Below are 13,474 nucleotides of genomic sequence, written 5' to 3'. Positions count from 1 at the left end.
TAGATTTTATCGCCCTTGAATACTCTCTCTCTCTCCTCTTGCTCTTAATGGATCCCCCAGACCACGACCCAAAGGACGACGTTTTCGGCCTCTTCAGCTCCGGCACCGTCGCCGCCACCAATCGCCGTTCAAATTCCGACCGCCGCTTCGTCGACTCCTCCTCCGATGATGAAGAAGACGACAACATGGACTCCGCCTCCAAGCGCCTCGACTACATGCTCCAATTTCTTGACCGCAAGCTCTCCCTCTCCAATTCCAATTCTCCATCTCAAAACGACGCCGTTCCATCTCCGAACCCTCTCCCGGAGTTTATCGCCAGAGGCGGCGGCGCCGGCATCTTCCGCCTTCCCGTCCGAGCTGCCGTTCACCCTCACCGGCCGGTCAGTCTGGAGGTGAGGCCTCACCCTCTGCGGGAGGCTCAAATCGGCCGCTTCCTCCGCTCGATCGTCGCCACGACCTCCCAGCTCTGGGCGGCCTCCGAGTGCGGTCTCCGCCGGTGGGAGCTGAGCGATCTCTACGCTGCCGGGGACGGCTACGACCACGAGGACGCGGTGCCTTTAAGGGAGTCGGTGAGGACGTCGCCGGCACTATGTCTGGCGGCGGATGAGGGGGCGAGAGTGGTGTGGAGTGGGCATAGGGATGGGAAGATCAGGTGTTGGAGAATGGATCAGATTAAGAAGGATGATGATAATGGTGGTTTTAGGGAAGACTTATCGTGGCAGGCTCATAGAGGCCCCGTGCTTTCGCTCGTTATCACATCTTATGGTCAGTTTTGTTTGTTTGTTTGCTTGTTTGTTTTAGAATCTTAAATTGAATTATGGAATTAATCGAATCTACCTGAAAAATGGAAGAAAGAATTTCATGATATTTTCTCTCTTTTGTTTGTTCTGATTATCCTTTTAGTCATGTTGTTTTGATTGCCAAGATTCTTAATTGGAATAACTATACGAGACGAGTTATCATTAAAGACAAACTTACCTTACAAGTACGAGAAAGAATTTACTTTTAGGGATTGTTTGGTAGGTGGAAATGTGGAAGAGGATTAATGGATTGATTTGAAGACTCACACAGTTGTTTGTAAGAGGAATTCAAAATCCTCAATGGTTCTTGGGTCTCCAATTCGATCCTTCATGCTTTCAAAGGATTGGAGAAGGAAATCCGTACCCATCACAATAATAGAAAGGGTCTTCCCCTTTCTCTCATTTCCTTTTCATTTACAATATTTACCTTTCCTTGCTTCCTATTTTCTTTCCCTTTACTAAACACAGAATTTAGCGCAACGACATCGAATGCATGCACCAAAATCAACGAAAATAAGAATGATCATCTGTCCCGATCATTTGTTATACTTGCAGCCAGCCGAGAAAACCAATACCAATTTCAGTACTTTGTTATTCTTTGGTGTTTATGAAAACCAATACCAATTTCAGTCCTCTGTAATTCTTTGGTGTTTATCAAGTATGAGCATGACCTGTATTCCCCTTTTGAACTAAGTGAACCGGTTTGGGTTCGTGTAAGTGGTAGAATTTATGTGTACTAGACTAGCACATTTGAACCTAAGTATTTCTTTTGACCCAAGAAAAGAAAATAAAAGAAAAGTCAATAATGCTGTTTTGCCTCCTTGTAATTCACGTAAAAGAACATGTTTTAACAATTTTCTGGGAGTAGATTTAAAACAAATTCCATTGAAGTGTATCAACAGTTTCTTGATACTTTTTGTTTTTGTTTTGTTCCCTCTTTTTTTTTCTTTCTTTTCTTTTTCAGGAGACCTGTGGTCCGGTTCAGAAGCTGGTGTGATTAAAATATGGCCTTGGGAAGCTGTTGAAAGATCTCTTTCTTTAATTGCCGAAGAAAGGCCCATGGCTGCAATATTAGTAGAGAGGTCATTCGTTGACCCAAGGAGCCAAGTTGCAGTAAACGGGTTCAGTAACATGTTAAATTCGGATGTCAAGTACCTGCTATCAGATAATACTAGAGCAAAAGTTTGGAGTGCTGGCTATTTATCGTTTGCGTTATGGTATGCCTACATTCTTCAATATATATATATATATTTTTTTTTTAATTCCATAAGCATCTTTGGAGTAAAATCGAATCTTCTCTGATGCAATTATGAAGTCAATCTGATTTGAACTTACAAGTGATAATTATTATTTTTTAAATAATTATCATTATTTTCAACTGCAATCTTTTGCGCATTGTTGTCGGTTTGTCATTGACATACAATATCTCAGACAAAGGCAAGCTCTATTTCTTTTTCTGTCTTAACATTATAGGATGACATTTAAAGTTTCTGTGACTTTCCAGACTATCCATGTTCTATAATTTCACCACTAAGATTCCTTTTTTTTTTCTTTAACAAAAAAAAAAAAAAAAAAAAAAGAGAAAAAAAGGTTCTAAATATTGTTCTATAATTTCCCCCCTAAGATTCTTTTTTTTTTTTTTAAAAAAAAAAAAAAAAAAAAAAAAGAGAGAAAGAAAGGTCCTAATGATTTTTGGACGAATATGTACTTTCACGCCTTAAATGTTCACGTATATGTTTAGTGCACACTTATTGTTTGCATAGTATGTATAACTATGCATTTTTGTAATTGTTAGGCATACCCTAGGCGGTAGATTTAATTTATTATACTAGTTGTTATGTTGCAGGGATTCGTGTACAAGAGAGTTACTGAAAGTTTTCAATACAGATGGTCAGCTTGAGAATCGAGGGGATATATCAACCGTACAGGACATCTCTGTGGAATTTGCTGCCACGTCGAAGAAAGAGAAAGCGCAAAATTCTTTTGGGTTCTTCCAGCGGTCACGCAACGCTATAATGGGGGCAGCCGATGCTGTTCGTCGAGTTGCAGCAAAGGGTGCCTTTGGAGATGATAATCGAAGAACTGAAGCACTTGTGATGACTATTGATGGTATGATTTGGACTGGGTGTGCAAGTGGCTTGCTTGTGCAGTGGGACGGGAATGGCAATCGTATACAAGATTTCCATTATCATCCTTCTGCTGTTCAATGCCTTTGTACTTTTGGTATGCGAATATGGGTGGGTTATCTAAGTGGTAACGTCCAGGTACTTGACCTTGAGGGTAATCTGCTTGGGGGATGGGTCGCTCACAGCAGTCCTGTGATAAAAATGACTGCTGGAGCAGGTTATATATTTACCTTGGCAAACCATGGTGGAATACGTGGATGGAATGTCACTTCGCCTGGACCCCTTGATGGTATAGTGCGTTCGGAGTTGGCTAGCAAAGAGTTTCTATATACAAGGATAGAGAATTTGAAAATATTGACCGGTACATGGAATGATGGACAAGGGAGAGCGCGTCATGTTTAAGAGCGTCTCATGACTCGCTTATATCCTGGCTAGGTTCTGTCACCTCTGATGTTAGCATCGTTGTGGTGGGGCTGCAAGAAGTTGAAATGGGCGCTGGTTTTCTTGCTGTGTCTGCAGCTAAAGAGACTGTAAGTTGTACCATGCAAGTTAACATGCAGAGTAGTCATGAATTTAATTGTCTAAATCTGGGCACATAATAAGAACTTTATTAGGCGATGAAAAATAAGAGGAGAATGTGAATTAAACATGAGAGGGCTCTTTTTTTTTTTTTTTTTTTGATTGCTGAAAGAGGCGGCTCTGGTTGTGAACAAGGTTTTAAATTGTGCCATCGGGTAGAGTTTCGTTTTACGAGGTAAGGTGTAAGCCTCAAAATGTAGAAATATATATGTTTATGTACTTTATGATCTTCATATATTCTCAAAAGTTTTAAATCATAGCTTGTCATACATTAGCAATGATAAAAAAGTATTTGGTCTAAAATAATTATTCTTGATTTTTGGTCTCCCTCTTATTTTTAGCAACCTATGTTTCTTCTTAGTTTGCATTTTATGTGCACTTCATAACTTGTGAATAAAAGGAATCTAATATGACATTGTGACCAGATAGTGCTTCTTTATTTCTATTTTATCTCTTTAGTTGTTGAAAATTTGCTTTTCTCAGTTATCCACTTCTCTTGTTTTCTTTTAACTGTAGGTAGGTCTTGAGGGGAGTGCTGTTGGGCAGTGGTGGCTGGAGATGATAGGCAAAACATTGGATGAAGGATCAACATTTTATCGTGTTGGTTCGAGGCAGTTAGCAGGCTTGCTTATTGCTGCATGGTCAGTTGTTTTTGTGGGTGGATTTCTTCGTGACTTCTTATCAACGCTCAACGTCTCATAAACTAAGTTCCTTATCATCATATTTTTCTTTAACTGATTGTTTTTCTCTTAGTAAACACCCAGTAACTTCAATTTGTGAAAACAATGGGTGAAGTTAGTGATGTTATTTCTAAAATCAAGCAACGATTTATATTTGTCATCCTTGACATGAACATTTTGGAAATTAGGTTAGGACCCTTACATGATTTGTTTCTTTCTGTTTTTCCCCCCTTTTTAAAAAAAATTGATTATGCGTTCAGTTCGCGCACTCCCCACACACACACACAATATATATATATATATGTATATATTTCTATTGTCTTTATTGTTGAGCTTGAATTTCATCTTGTAGGGTGCGAATTGATCTTAGAGCTTATGTAGGAGATGTTGACGCTGCAGCAGTTCCATGTGGCTTTGGGCGTGCTATCGGTAATAAGGTTGGGCTCCCTATTTAGCTAATTTGGATTGTACAATCATAATGACTAACAAATACAAACACGGTTTCTTTAATTTTTTTTTTCTAACTATCATTTATACAAAGGCTTACTGAGGGAGGAGAAAGATGATAACGCTATAGGAAGAAGATTAATTTATTATGAGTGTTTGTTTGCCTTACACATTGTGTTTTCCTTCTGATGTCAAGGTGTCAAATTATATTCAATGAAATGTTTGAACACCGAACATAGGTTAGTGAGTTCTTCTAAGTACCCCAACCCAAGGGGGTTGTGTTGGGTAATTTTTTCTTTCTTTCTTTCTAATAGTTCTTTTGTTGTTGATGTGTCTGCTATCCTCTAGATGGTTTCATTATGGTTTGCATGTATGTTCTCAATACATTCTGATACGTAGAATCAAAGATGCATATGAGGCCCCTTTTGTTCTAAATGGAAATTGATGTGGCTAAATGTTGGCTGTGCAGGGAGCTGTTGGTTTGAGGATTAGAGTATACGACAGAATAATGTGCTTTGTTAACTGCCACTTTGCTGCACATCTAGAAGCAGTTAATCGTCGGAATGCAGACTTTGATCATGTATACCGGACGATGACCTTCGGGCGGCCAACCAATCTTTTCAATGCTGCAGCTGGTACACAGCCGTACCTGTTCTTGTATTGTTCGCTTGCCTTCTCAATGTATTTATTTTGGATTGTTTATAGATTTGGATTGCCATTGGTCCTTTCTGTTGCAGCTGGTGCTTCATCTGCTGCTCAGATGCTTCGCAGCACAAATGTACGTGATGCCTGCTCGTCTGAGTTGTTTTTTTCGGGAGGCAATCTTCTTCCATTTGGTTTGATGATCATGATACATTATTGTTTTGGCAGGCTGGGGGTGCCTCCTCTGCTGAAGGCATGCCTGAATTATCTGAGGCGGACATGGTGATATTTGTCGGTGATTTTAACTATCGACTTGATGGTATATCTTATGATGAAGCTAGGGATTTTGTGTCACAAAGATGCTTTGATTGGCTCAGAGAAAGGGATCAGCTTCGAGCAGAAATGGAAGCTGGAAACGTCTTTCAAGGAATGCGGGAGGCTGTCATTAAGTTTCCTCCCACATACAAGTTTGAAAGACACCAAGTTGGTTTAGCAGGTACCTTTTAGGATGTACGGAAGGTTCGAAAGAATCTTATAAAAATATTCGAATTGGATGCTCTTTAGATTGTTTGAGGTTGTTTTGTTACTATTTTTTGTGTTTGTGGAATTTTTCTTTATATTCTCTTTGGTACCTTTGGTGCTTGAAACTCTTAAACTATGCTTCCAACTAGATATCTTGGGGAGAAAAGTCTCTACAGGCTCGCAGTCGTTTTGGTCACTTGTTCACTGAGCATGGTGAAAAGCTTTTAAAAATTATTAAGCTCTTGTAATTCATCTTTTGTAGGATATGATTCTGGAGAAAAGAGGCGCATTCCAGCTTGGTGTGATAGAATACTATATCGCGATAGTCGTTTAACCCCAGTATCAGAATGCAGTTTGCAGTGTCCTGTAGTTTCCTCAATATTGCAGTAAGTTCCTTTATAATGAAAGATTTCTTTCCATTTACATCAGTCCGTAATTAACCTTTATCTTATTTGGGCTCTTATTTCATCAAGGCCAATTTAGATTTCTTATTTTGGCTCATATTTCATCAAGGCCACTTTAGATTTCTTATATATTTACCCAAACACATTTATTTTTTTATTTTTTGGGTAGTTCTTTTCTGATTTACAGGGGTTACAATTCAGTATGCATAGCCTGTACTTATTTTTTGTTTTTGCTCTGATAGTTCGTTGATCACACACACACAATCACACAGAAAATCTTCTGTGTGATTGTGTGTGTGTTTGTACAAGAGCTTCACACGTAAAAGGGTCTTGAAATTTAAAAAACCCAACATCTCCTGTTTTCTAGGTACGATGCTTGCATGGATGTGACGGACAGCGACCACAAGCCTGTCCGCTGCATATTTACTGTCGATATTGCACGAGTTGACGAGTCAGTTAGGAGACAGGAGCTTGGAGAGATTCTTGGATCAAATAGAAAAATAAAATGGATGCTTGATGAACTGTGCAAGATTCCAGAAACTATCATCAGTACGAACAACATCATTCTTCAAAACCAGGATACGTCCATCTTGCGTATCACTAATAAATGTGGTAAAAAAGACGTATTATATGAAATAGTCTGTGAAGGACAGTCTACAGTTAAGGATGATGGGCTTGCATCAGATCCTTCTCCTATAGGCTCTTTTGGCTTTCCGCGATGGCTAGAGGTAACTAGTTTTACTGGAAAAGAGATTCTTCATCTTTCTGTAGGTTTGCTCTTTCTTTTTCTTTTTTTTTTCATTTCAAAGTGAGATTCTTTATTATGGTTCAGTAAAAAAGTTTATTGTAAACTTAATCGAAAGGATTCTACATTCTGAAATTTCAGCGATTGGCTGATCTGTGTCCGAAATTGGCTCCACTACATTGTTTTTTCTTTGCATTTAGGCCTCGTTCGCTTTGCGGATTCGAGTTTTCAATTTGAGCTGAGATGTGACATTTTCTAAGAACTTTTAACTGTACTAGAAAAAGTTAGATGTGACATTTTTTGAGAGCTATTAACTATAAAAACTTAGAACTGAAAACTTGAATTGGTGAAATGAACGGGTCTTAAAGATGTTTCTTTTTTTTTTTTTTTTATTGTCTTGAATTGGAAGAATGTGGTGGGGGTTTGTTGTTATGAAGTTTTTGCGCGCTTCTTGATGATATTTTTTTCCTTCTCTTTTAATTTCTGTTTTTGTTTTGATTACTTGAGGACCTCTAGTTTCCTTTCTCCTGTGTACAAAAGCAATAAAAGGGAGCTTCTTATAAAAGAAAGTTTATCTTCTTCTTTTGATTTAGGTTACTCCAGCTACTGGTATGATCAGACCAGATCATATAGCAGAGGTGTGTGTTCATCAGGAGGACTTCCAAACACTGGAAGAGTTTGTTGACGGTGTCCCGCAGAACTGTTGGTGCGAAGACACTAGAGACAGGGAAGTTATCTTGGTGGTCAAGGTGCGTGGGAGGTACACAACCGAGTCAAGAAATCACCTTGTTCGTGTACGCCACTGCTTTACAACAAAAAAGAAACAGAAGGACGCTGATCTTGACTCGAGGCAAATCAAAGGGACTGTCCTCCAGCGATCTGATCTCCAACGGCTTAGCAGTTCCCACGATGTGGTTGACCATATAAAGAATGTGGCTGACCACCTCAGAAGTTTGCACAGTCCTTGAAGTATCCAACTCATAAAATACTGCAACTGTCTCCAAGTCTAAACAGGTTGGTTGAAGGATCCTCCAGTTCGATCAAACATTTAACTTTCTATGCGCGTCTTGATGTAAATACATGAAAAGTTTCCAAGCTTCACCTTCTGCTTATTGCGTATGTTGCCAATTCGTTTTTGTCAACTCGATCCCGTGTAAGATTTGGGCCTGATTTTAACTTTTCAAGTGTACAGAAAAGGGGCAAATACACGAAGCAGCAAATAGGATTGTACAAGATTTTGTTTTTTCCTTTCACACTTTTTGCTTATGATTTTGACCAGAGTCCCATTTGAGTGGAGTATGTCTGTTCCCCCCACAAATGATAATTGTGAAGTATGTAGTTTTTTTTTTCTTCCACTCTTATTTATTTATTTATTGGTTTTTTGGTAACGGAAGTATGCACTGTTATCAACCAAGAAATATACTTATCAGTGCTAAGGCTAGAACTCGTGTAGTTTATACGCGTACAAACGAAAAATTTATCTAACATTGTGTTACTTCCTTAATAGGGCAATCTACTTCAGCGCCGCTTGGTTCATTGAATAGAAAATTAAAGGCCTTGTTTGGTTCAACAATTCATATTATTGATTTGGTTTGAGTTGGTGATTTTAATTGTAGTGATTTTAATTATGATTCGAATTCGTATTTAGCAGGTAAATTATAATTTGAATTGTGAATAAAATTTAAACTGTGTTTGAATAAAGTATTGAAAACTGTCATTAGAGTTTTATAATAAATTTTATAAAACGTCATTGTAAATGAGGTTAAAATATATGCAATATGGATTGAGATTTGTTCCCATCTTTATTATAAGCATATAAGGGGAAAAAAAGCATCTCAATTGGGCGTTGAAACGAAGAAGTTGTGACATTTTTAAGTTTAAAGTTAAAAAGAGAGAAAAAACAAAAACCAATGATGCGTTTAAAACTCGTTTCAAAATGATTTTATTTTTTGTATGAAAATAAAAATAAAAACGTTTTCAATCTCAGACAGAAATCATTTTTGAAAATGCGTTTGGTAATTTTATCAAGAGATTGTTTTTAGTATAAAAAAACTCATTAATGTCTCTCTTTTTCTCTGCTCGAGAGAGGAGAAAACGAAAATAAAAAATGAAAAACGACTAAAAGTTGTTTTTCATTTCTCTCTCATTTTACACTAAACTAAAAAATCGTTTTCATTTTCATTTTTTGTTTCGCGCCAAACGCCGATTTAGAAACGTTTTAATTTTTTTTCTCAAAAAACGTGAAAAATAAAAACATGATCAATTCTAAACACGGCCCAATTGTTTTTAAATTGTTGTCAACAATCGGACTGTGAATTTTAAGGGGGTATGAATTATTAAATCAACCATTTGAATCTTAGTTGATGGTTTGAATGATCCTTTTTATTTCTAAAATAAACACTAATTTAAACCTTTAAACACAATTCAATTAAATTGTTTGGTTCAAATAGTGGAACCAAACATAGCTAAGGTTTTCACGGGAAAAAAGCAAGGGAGCAAAAGAATGGTTCAAATTCGCGAGACAGATGGTGCATTTAAATAAGAATTTCTCTCTGTTTTTGTTTGGGCAAAGAATAGGGATTCTCTAAACAAATATCAAAAATTCACTCTCGTATTGATTATATTTAAAATACTAAATGTATTCTTAAGATATACTACATCTTGCGTGGTTATATGTTGATATGTTTTGGTAGTATGATAATTATATTTTCTTTCGTTGTAATTTGATATTTTGTCTGTTTTTAAGTGGTTTTGGAAAAATAATTTGGTAGATCATTAAAACCTTCAATTATTTACTATATAATTATCAAACAATCAACACCAGTCAAAGATGACAAGTCATTTTGTGTTGAACTTGAAAAATAATATTGTAGATTATTTATACTATCATATTACTTGTTGTAGAGTAAAACACCAAATTCTAAATAAAATCTTAGATGGGCCCACACGTCTTAAATGAAAACAATAAATGATCAAAGACAACTCATGTGCCACATCAATAGGTAATTCTCTTAGGGGCCGACTGCTAGAAAGAAGTGTCAAGCATAGTAAGGAGGTCGACTGCTTAGAAACGATACAAAGAAAAACATGAAGCCGACCCTACTTGCAATATAGGCGAAGAAGCTTCTGAAAGAGTTTATGAAATTGAGACTACACAAAAGATGATATTTGTGAGATTTGCTCGAAAATTTGCTATTTGTAAATTAAATATATGAAATTTAAATAAGAAAACCATACTAATTGATTATAATATCTATCTTTTGAGAAAAATATCTCAAATTCAAATAAAAAAAAAGATATGGGCGGTGATTTTGATATAAATAAAGAATTATGAGTCAGAAAATTTCTAAGTGTCATTCTGAGTATTAGTGCGTGTATTCTCCTATAAAGTAGTAAATTTCCTCTCCTCTCCACAGTAGATGTAGCTTTCAAGTTGAGGGTGAACCACTATTCTCGTGTGTTCTTATTGATTAATTACTCTTAATTGTGTTTTAGATCGTTTAACTCACACAAATCATTTAAAAATTCGTTATTATTCTGTTGACGAATTTTCACCGTCTAACATTACTCTTCAATGATCAGGATTGAACGAACTTTGTTGATAAAAAAGAAAGCTGGTAGATCATATTAGTCAGTGGTAGTTGCTGCCGGCGAAAGTGACCAGAAATCACCTTTAGGCAGCATCTGGTAGATTACCGATGGTAATGTTTTAGAAGAATAATAAGGTGTTTAAACAGAAGCTCTGTTTAAACACTTTATTTTGCTTATTCGGACTGGTAAAAAAATAATAAATAAATATACAAATTATATCACATTATGCACGTGAATGTTCTTGTGGAAGACATGTACTGATAGAGGCAAATAACTGCCTAGAAGTTACTTCCTGTTAGCAATCCGCGTGTAAAAGAAACGAGCCAATCAGATTCAGGCATGATAGGGACAATCTTTGGGATGGAATTCAGCCAATCACGGATTAGTGTGATAAAAAAAGGACCAATCAGGATCAAAGGGGTGGATATGCAAAGGCAAAACAAAAGAAAGCAAGCGGTTATTGCCATTTATTAATAGGGGTGTAAGAAATCCGGACTACCCTACCCGACCCTACCTGAATATATATATATTTTTTTCAATTTCAAATAGGGGCACGGGCCGGTTTCTTTTCAACCCACGGTAGCCCGACCCGACAGATACTACTCTCAATTCTCAACCTTAAAATTCCCCATTCTCATTTATATTTCTCATGGTATGTTTACCTACGCGTAATCAGAATGAGCATGAATCGAAGCGGGTAGGATTCGGAGTGGGTAGGATTTGGATTGAGGAATCGGAGTTAGAATAAGCTGTTTAGTTAGTGATAGGATTCAGAATCAGAGTCATTTCAAATCTCATTCATACGTTTACTTACACCCAGAATCAGAATTAAAAAGTGTAAAAGTACTAATATACCCTTTAAATCAATTTGATATTTTCAATTTAAAAAATATATTATGTACTTATTATATTAAAATTAATCATAATTAAAATATTTAGTGTAATAATTTGGTACTAAAATAATAAATATAAATTGTACAACTATTTAAAATATAAAAATAAATTTTAAATAAATTTAAATAAAATAAAATAAATAAAAAATAGTGTTAAAAATTAAAATATATTATTAATTTATGAAAAAATAAAGTACATATTTATTATATTAAAGTTAACAATAATTATGCTAATATTTAATATTAGGTAAATAAAATAATAAATATATGTTGCATTTATTATTTTTTAAATTTTATTTTTAATTGTGTATTTATAAGTAAAATAAGGGTATGATAGTAAATTAATATTAATATTAGGAATGAGAGTCTCAATCCCAAGGGGGGGCATGGGAGTGCCAATCCCATTTCTCAATCCCAATTTGAGTGGAGTCTACCAATCTCACTCGCATTCCAGGATAAAAAAGAGCAAGTAAACATGTGATTGACTCTCATTTCCCACTCTCATTCTTCAATCCTGGTAAGTAAACATGCCATCAGTTTCTTCTCATTCTCTCTCTCGATTTGTGCCGCTGCCCCTTAGTCTCTCTGAGTGTTTCTTTCATCGCCGCTTGTTATTCTTCTTAATTCCTCCGCTTTGTCGTTCCTCTTTTTCTTCATCTCACTTCCTCCGCCGTAGCCACCACCAAGTTTCAGTTCCTCAATCCAGGTTCCGCCGGTTCAGGGTCAGCTGTTCAGGTAGGGGTATTTCCTCAATCTAGGTTTTATTTGTTGAAGAGAGAAAGGTGGCTAAGTTTGGTCAAATGTATCAAATTCATTGCTCATTTCCCTGTCTTATATTTTTTCGTTTCTTATTGGAGAGTTTTTTCAGCTGCATTTTGCTTATCTCCCATGAAATGAAATCATCACATTTTTCTACCCCAATAAGAGTAGAAAAACTGAAATTTTCAGCCACATGAGGACCCAACGGGAGACCATGGGAGTGACACATAGCCCAGGCCCACCCAATCGTTCAGGCCCAAACCGATCAACTCGCAAATCCGGCCTACCCGAGGTAACCTGAAGGGTTACGGGTTTGTCAGCCAGTAGGGGTTTGCGGCCCAATATTCCCTCACCCAGACTTTTACTGCTCAGCCCAAATGACAGGCCCAACCCGAGCCTATCCGGCCGATTTACACCTCTAATTGCCAAGTCTATAAATAGTGGAAAGGATGTACTTTTGTGTGACAATTTTCCTCTGCCAAAAAAGAAAGAGAAGGAAAGAAAGAGTGCGAGAGAAAGAAAGAAAAAATAATTAAAAAAAAAAGAAAAAGAAGGAGAAAAAGAAAGAGAATTTCCCAAGTCTAGTGTGGAATTTTATCTCCTTAAGGCTATTTCTAAAATGGGTATTTGACAAGAAAATTACAAGCCCAACAAAGAAGAAGAATAAAGACTCGATCTTCTTTACCAGTGACAGGAACACAAATAAATAAAGGGGAAGACTTCATTATTTTTTGTTTATTAATGTAAGGCATACTCAAATTACAGGATTTAAACTGAAGACCAATCGATTATCACACAAGGCATAAAGCCTCGCCCCAAAGCATGCAGAGAAATAAAAAAAAAATGGTTAATTTGATTTTCTCAAATTAAAGAAGAGACCTGTTCATTCATCAATGATGAAAACGTTGATAATTGCCAAAAAAAAAAAAAAAAAAATCGCAACAAATGCAATATAAAGGACTTTAAATTCCATTTCACAAAAATACAAAATTGTGAATCAAATTATCTCTAAAACCATTCAAAGTCAGATAAATGAGTTTAATTCAAAACAAACTCTAATTTTTACAAATTAATAAACTATGTCGACCTGATTCCGCAAAGGATATATAGACAACCTATTAAATTAGGTGTGGTTCAAAGTTCAAAACAAATGAAAAAAAATTTCTCAAAAGTCTACAATGAAGTCATTCACTCCAAAAATATCAAAGAGATCATTTATCTCAAAAATACCAAAAATTCACAAAAAAAATCTCAAAATCTCTAAAATTAAGAACTACAAAGACTTG

The 13,474-nt window shown here is 36.2% G+C and overlaps 1 protein-coding gene across 1 annotated transcript; it reads left to right on the top strand.

The window, feature by feature from the left end:
- Positions 1–8,244, top strand: LOC21387268 (type II inositol polyphosphate 5-phosphatase 15). The gene is given in 12 exon segments (XM_024174602.1): positions 1–765; positions 1,765–2,017; positions 2,647–3,325; positions 3,328–3,456; positions 4,022–4,146; positions 4,538–4,622; positions 5,102–5,267; positions 5,370–5,410; positions 5,503–5,770; positions 6,059–6,182; positions 6,568–6,928; positions 7,539–8,244. Coding segments are annotated over 12 exon segments (3,324 nt in total). The 5' UTR covers positions 1–47; the 3' UTR covers positions 7,914–8,244.
- Positions 8,245–13,474: the final 5,230 nt, after the last annotated feature.

Source organism: Morus notabilis, unplaced genomic scaffold (assembly GCF_000414095.1).
Source record: "Morus notabilis unplaced genomic scaffold, ASM41409v2 Scaffold1448, whole genome shotgun sequence".
Classification (NCBI taxonomy): domain Eukaryota; kingdom Viridiplantae; phylum Streptophyta; class Magnoliopsida; order Rosales; family Moraceae; genus Morus; species Morus notabilis.
This window is presented reverse-complemented; position numbering and strand designations above follow the sequence as displayed.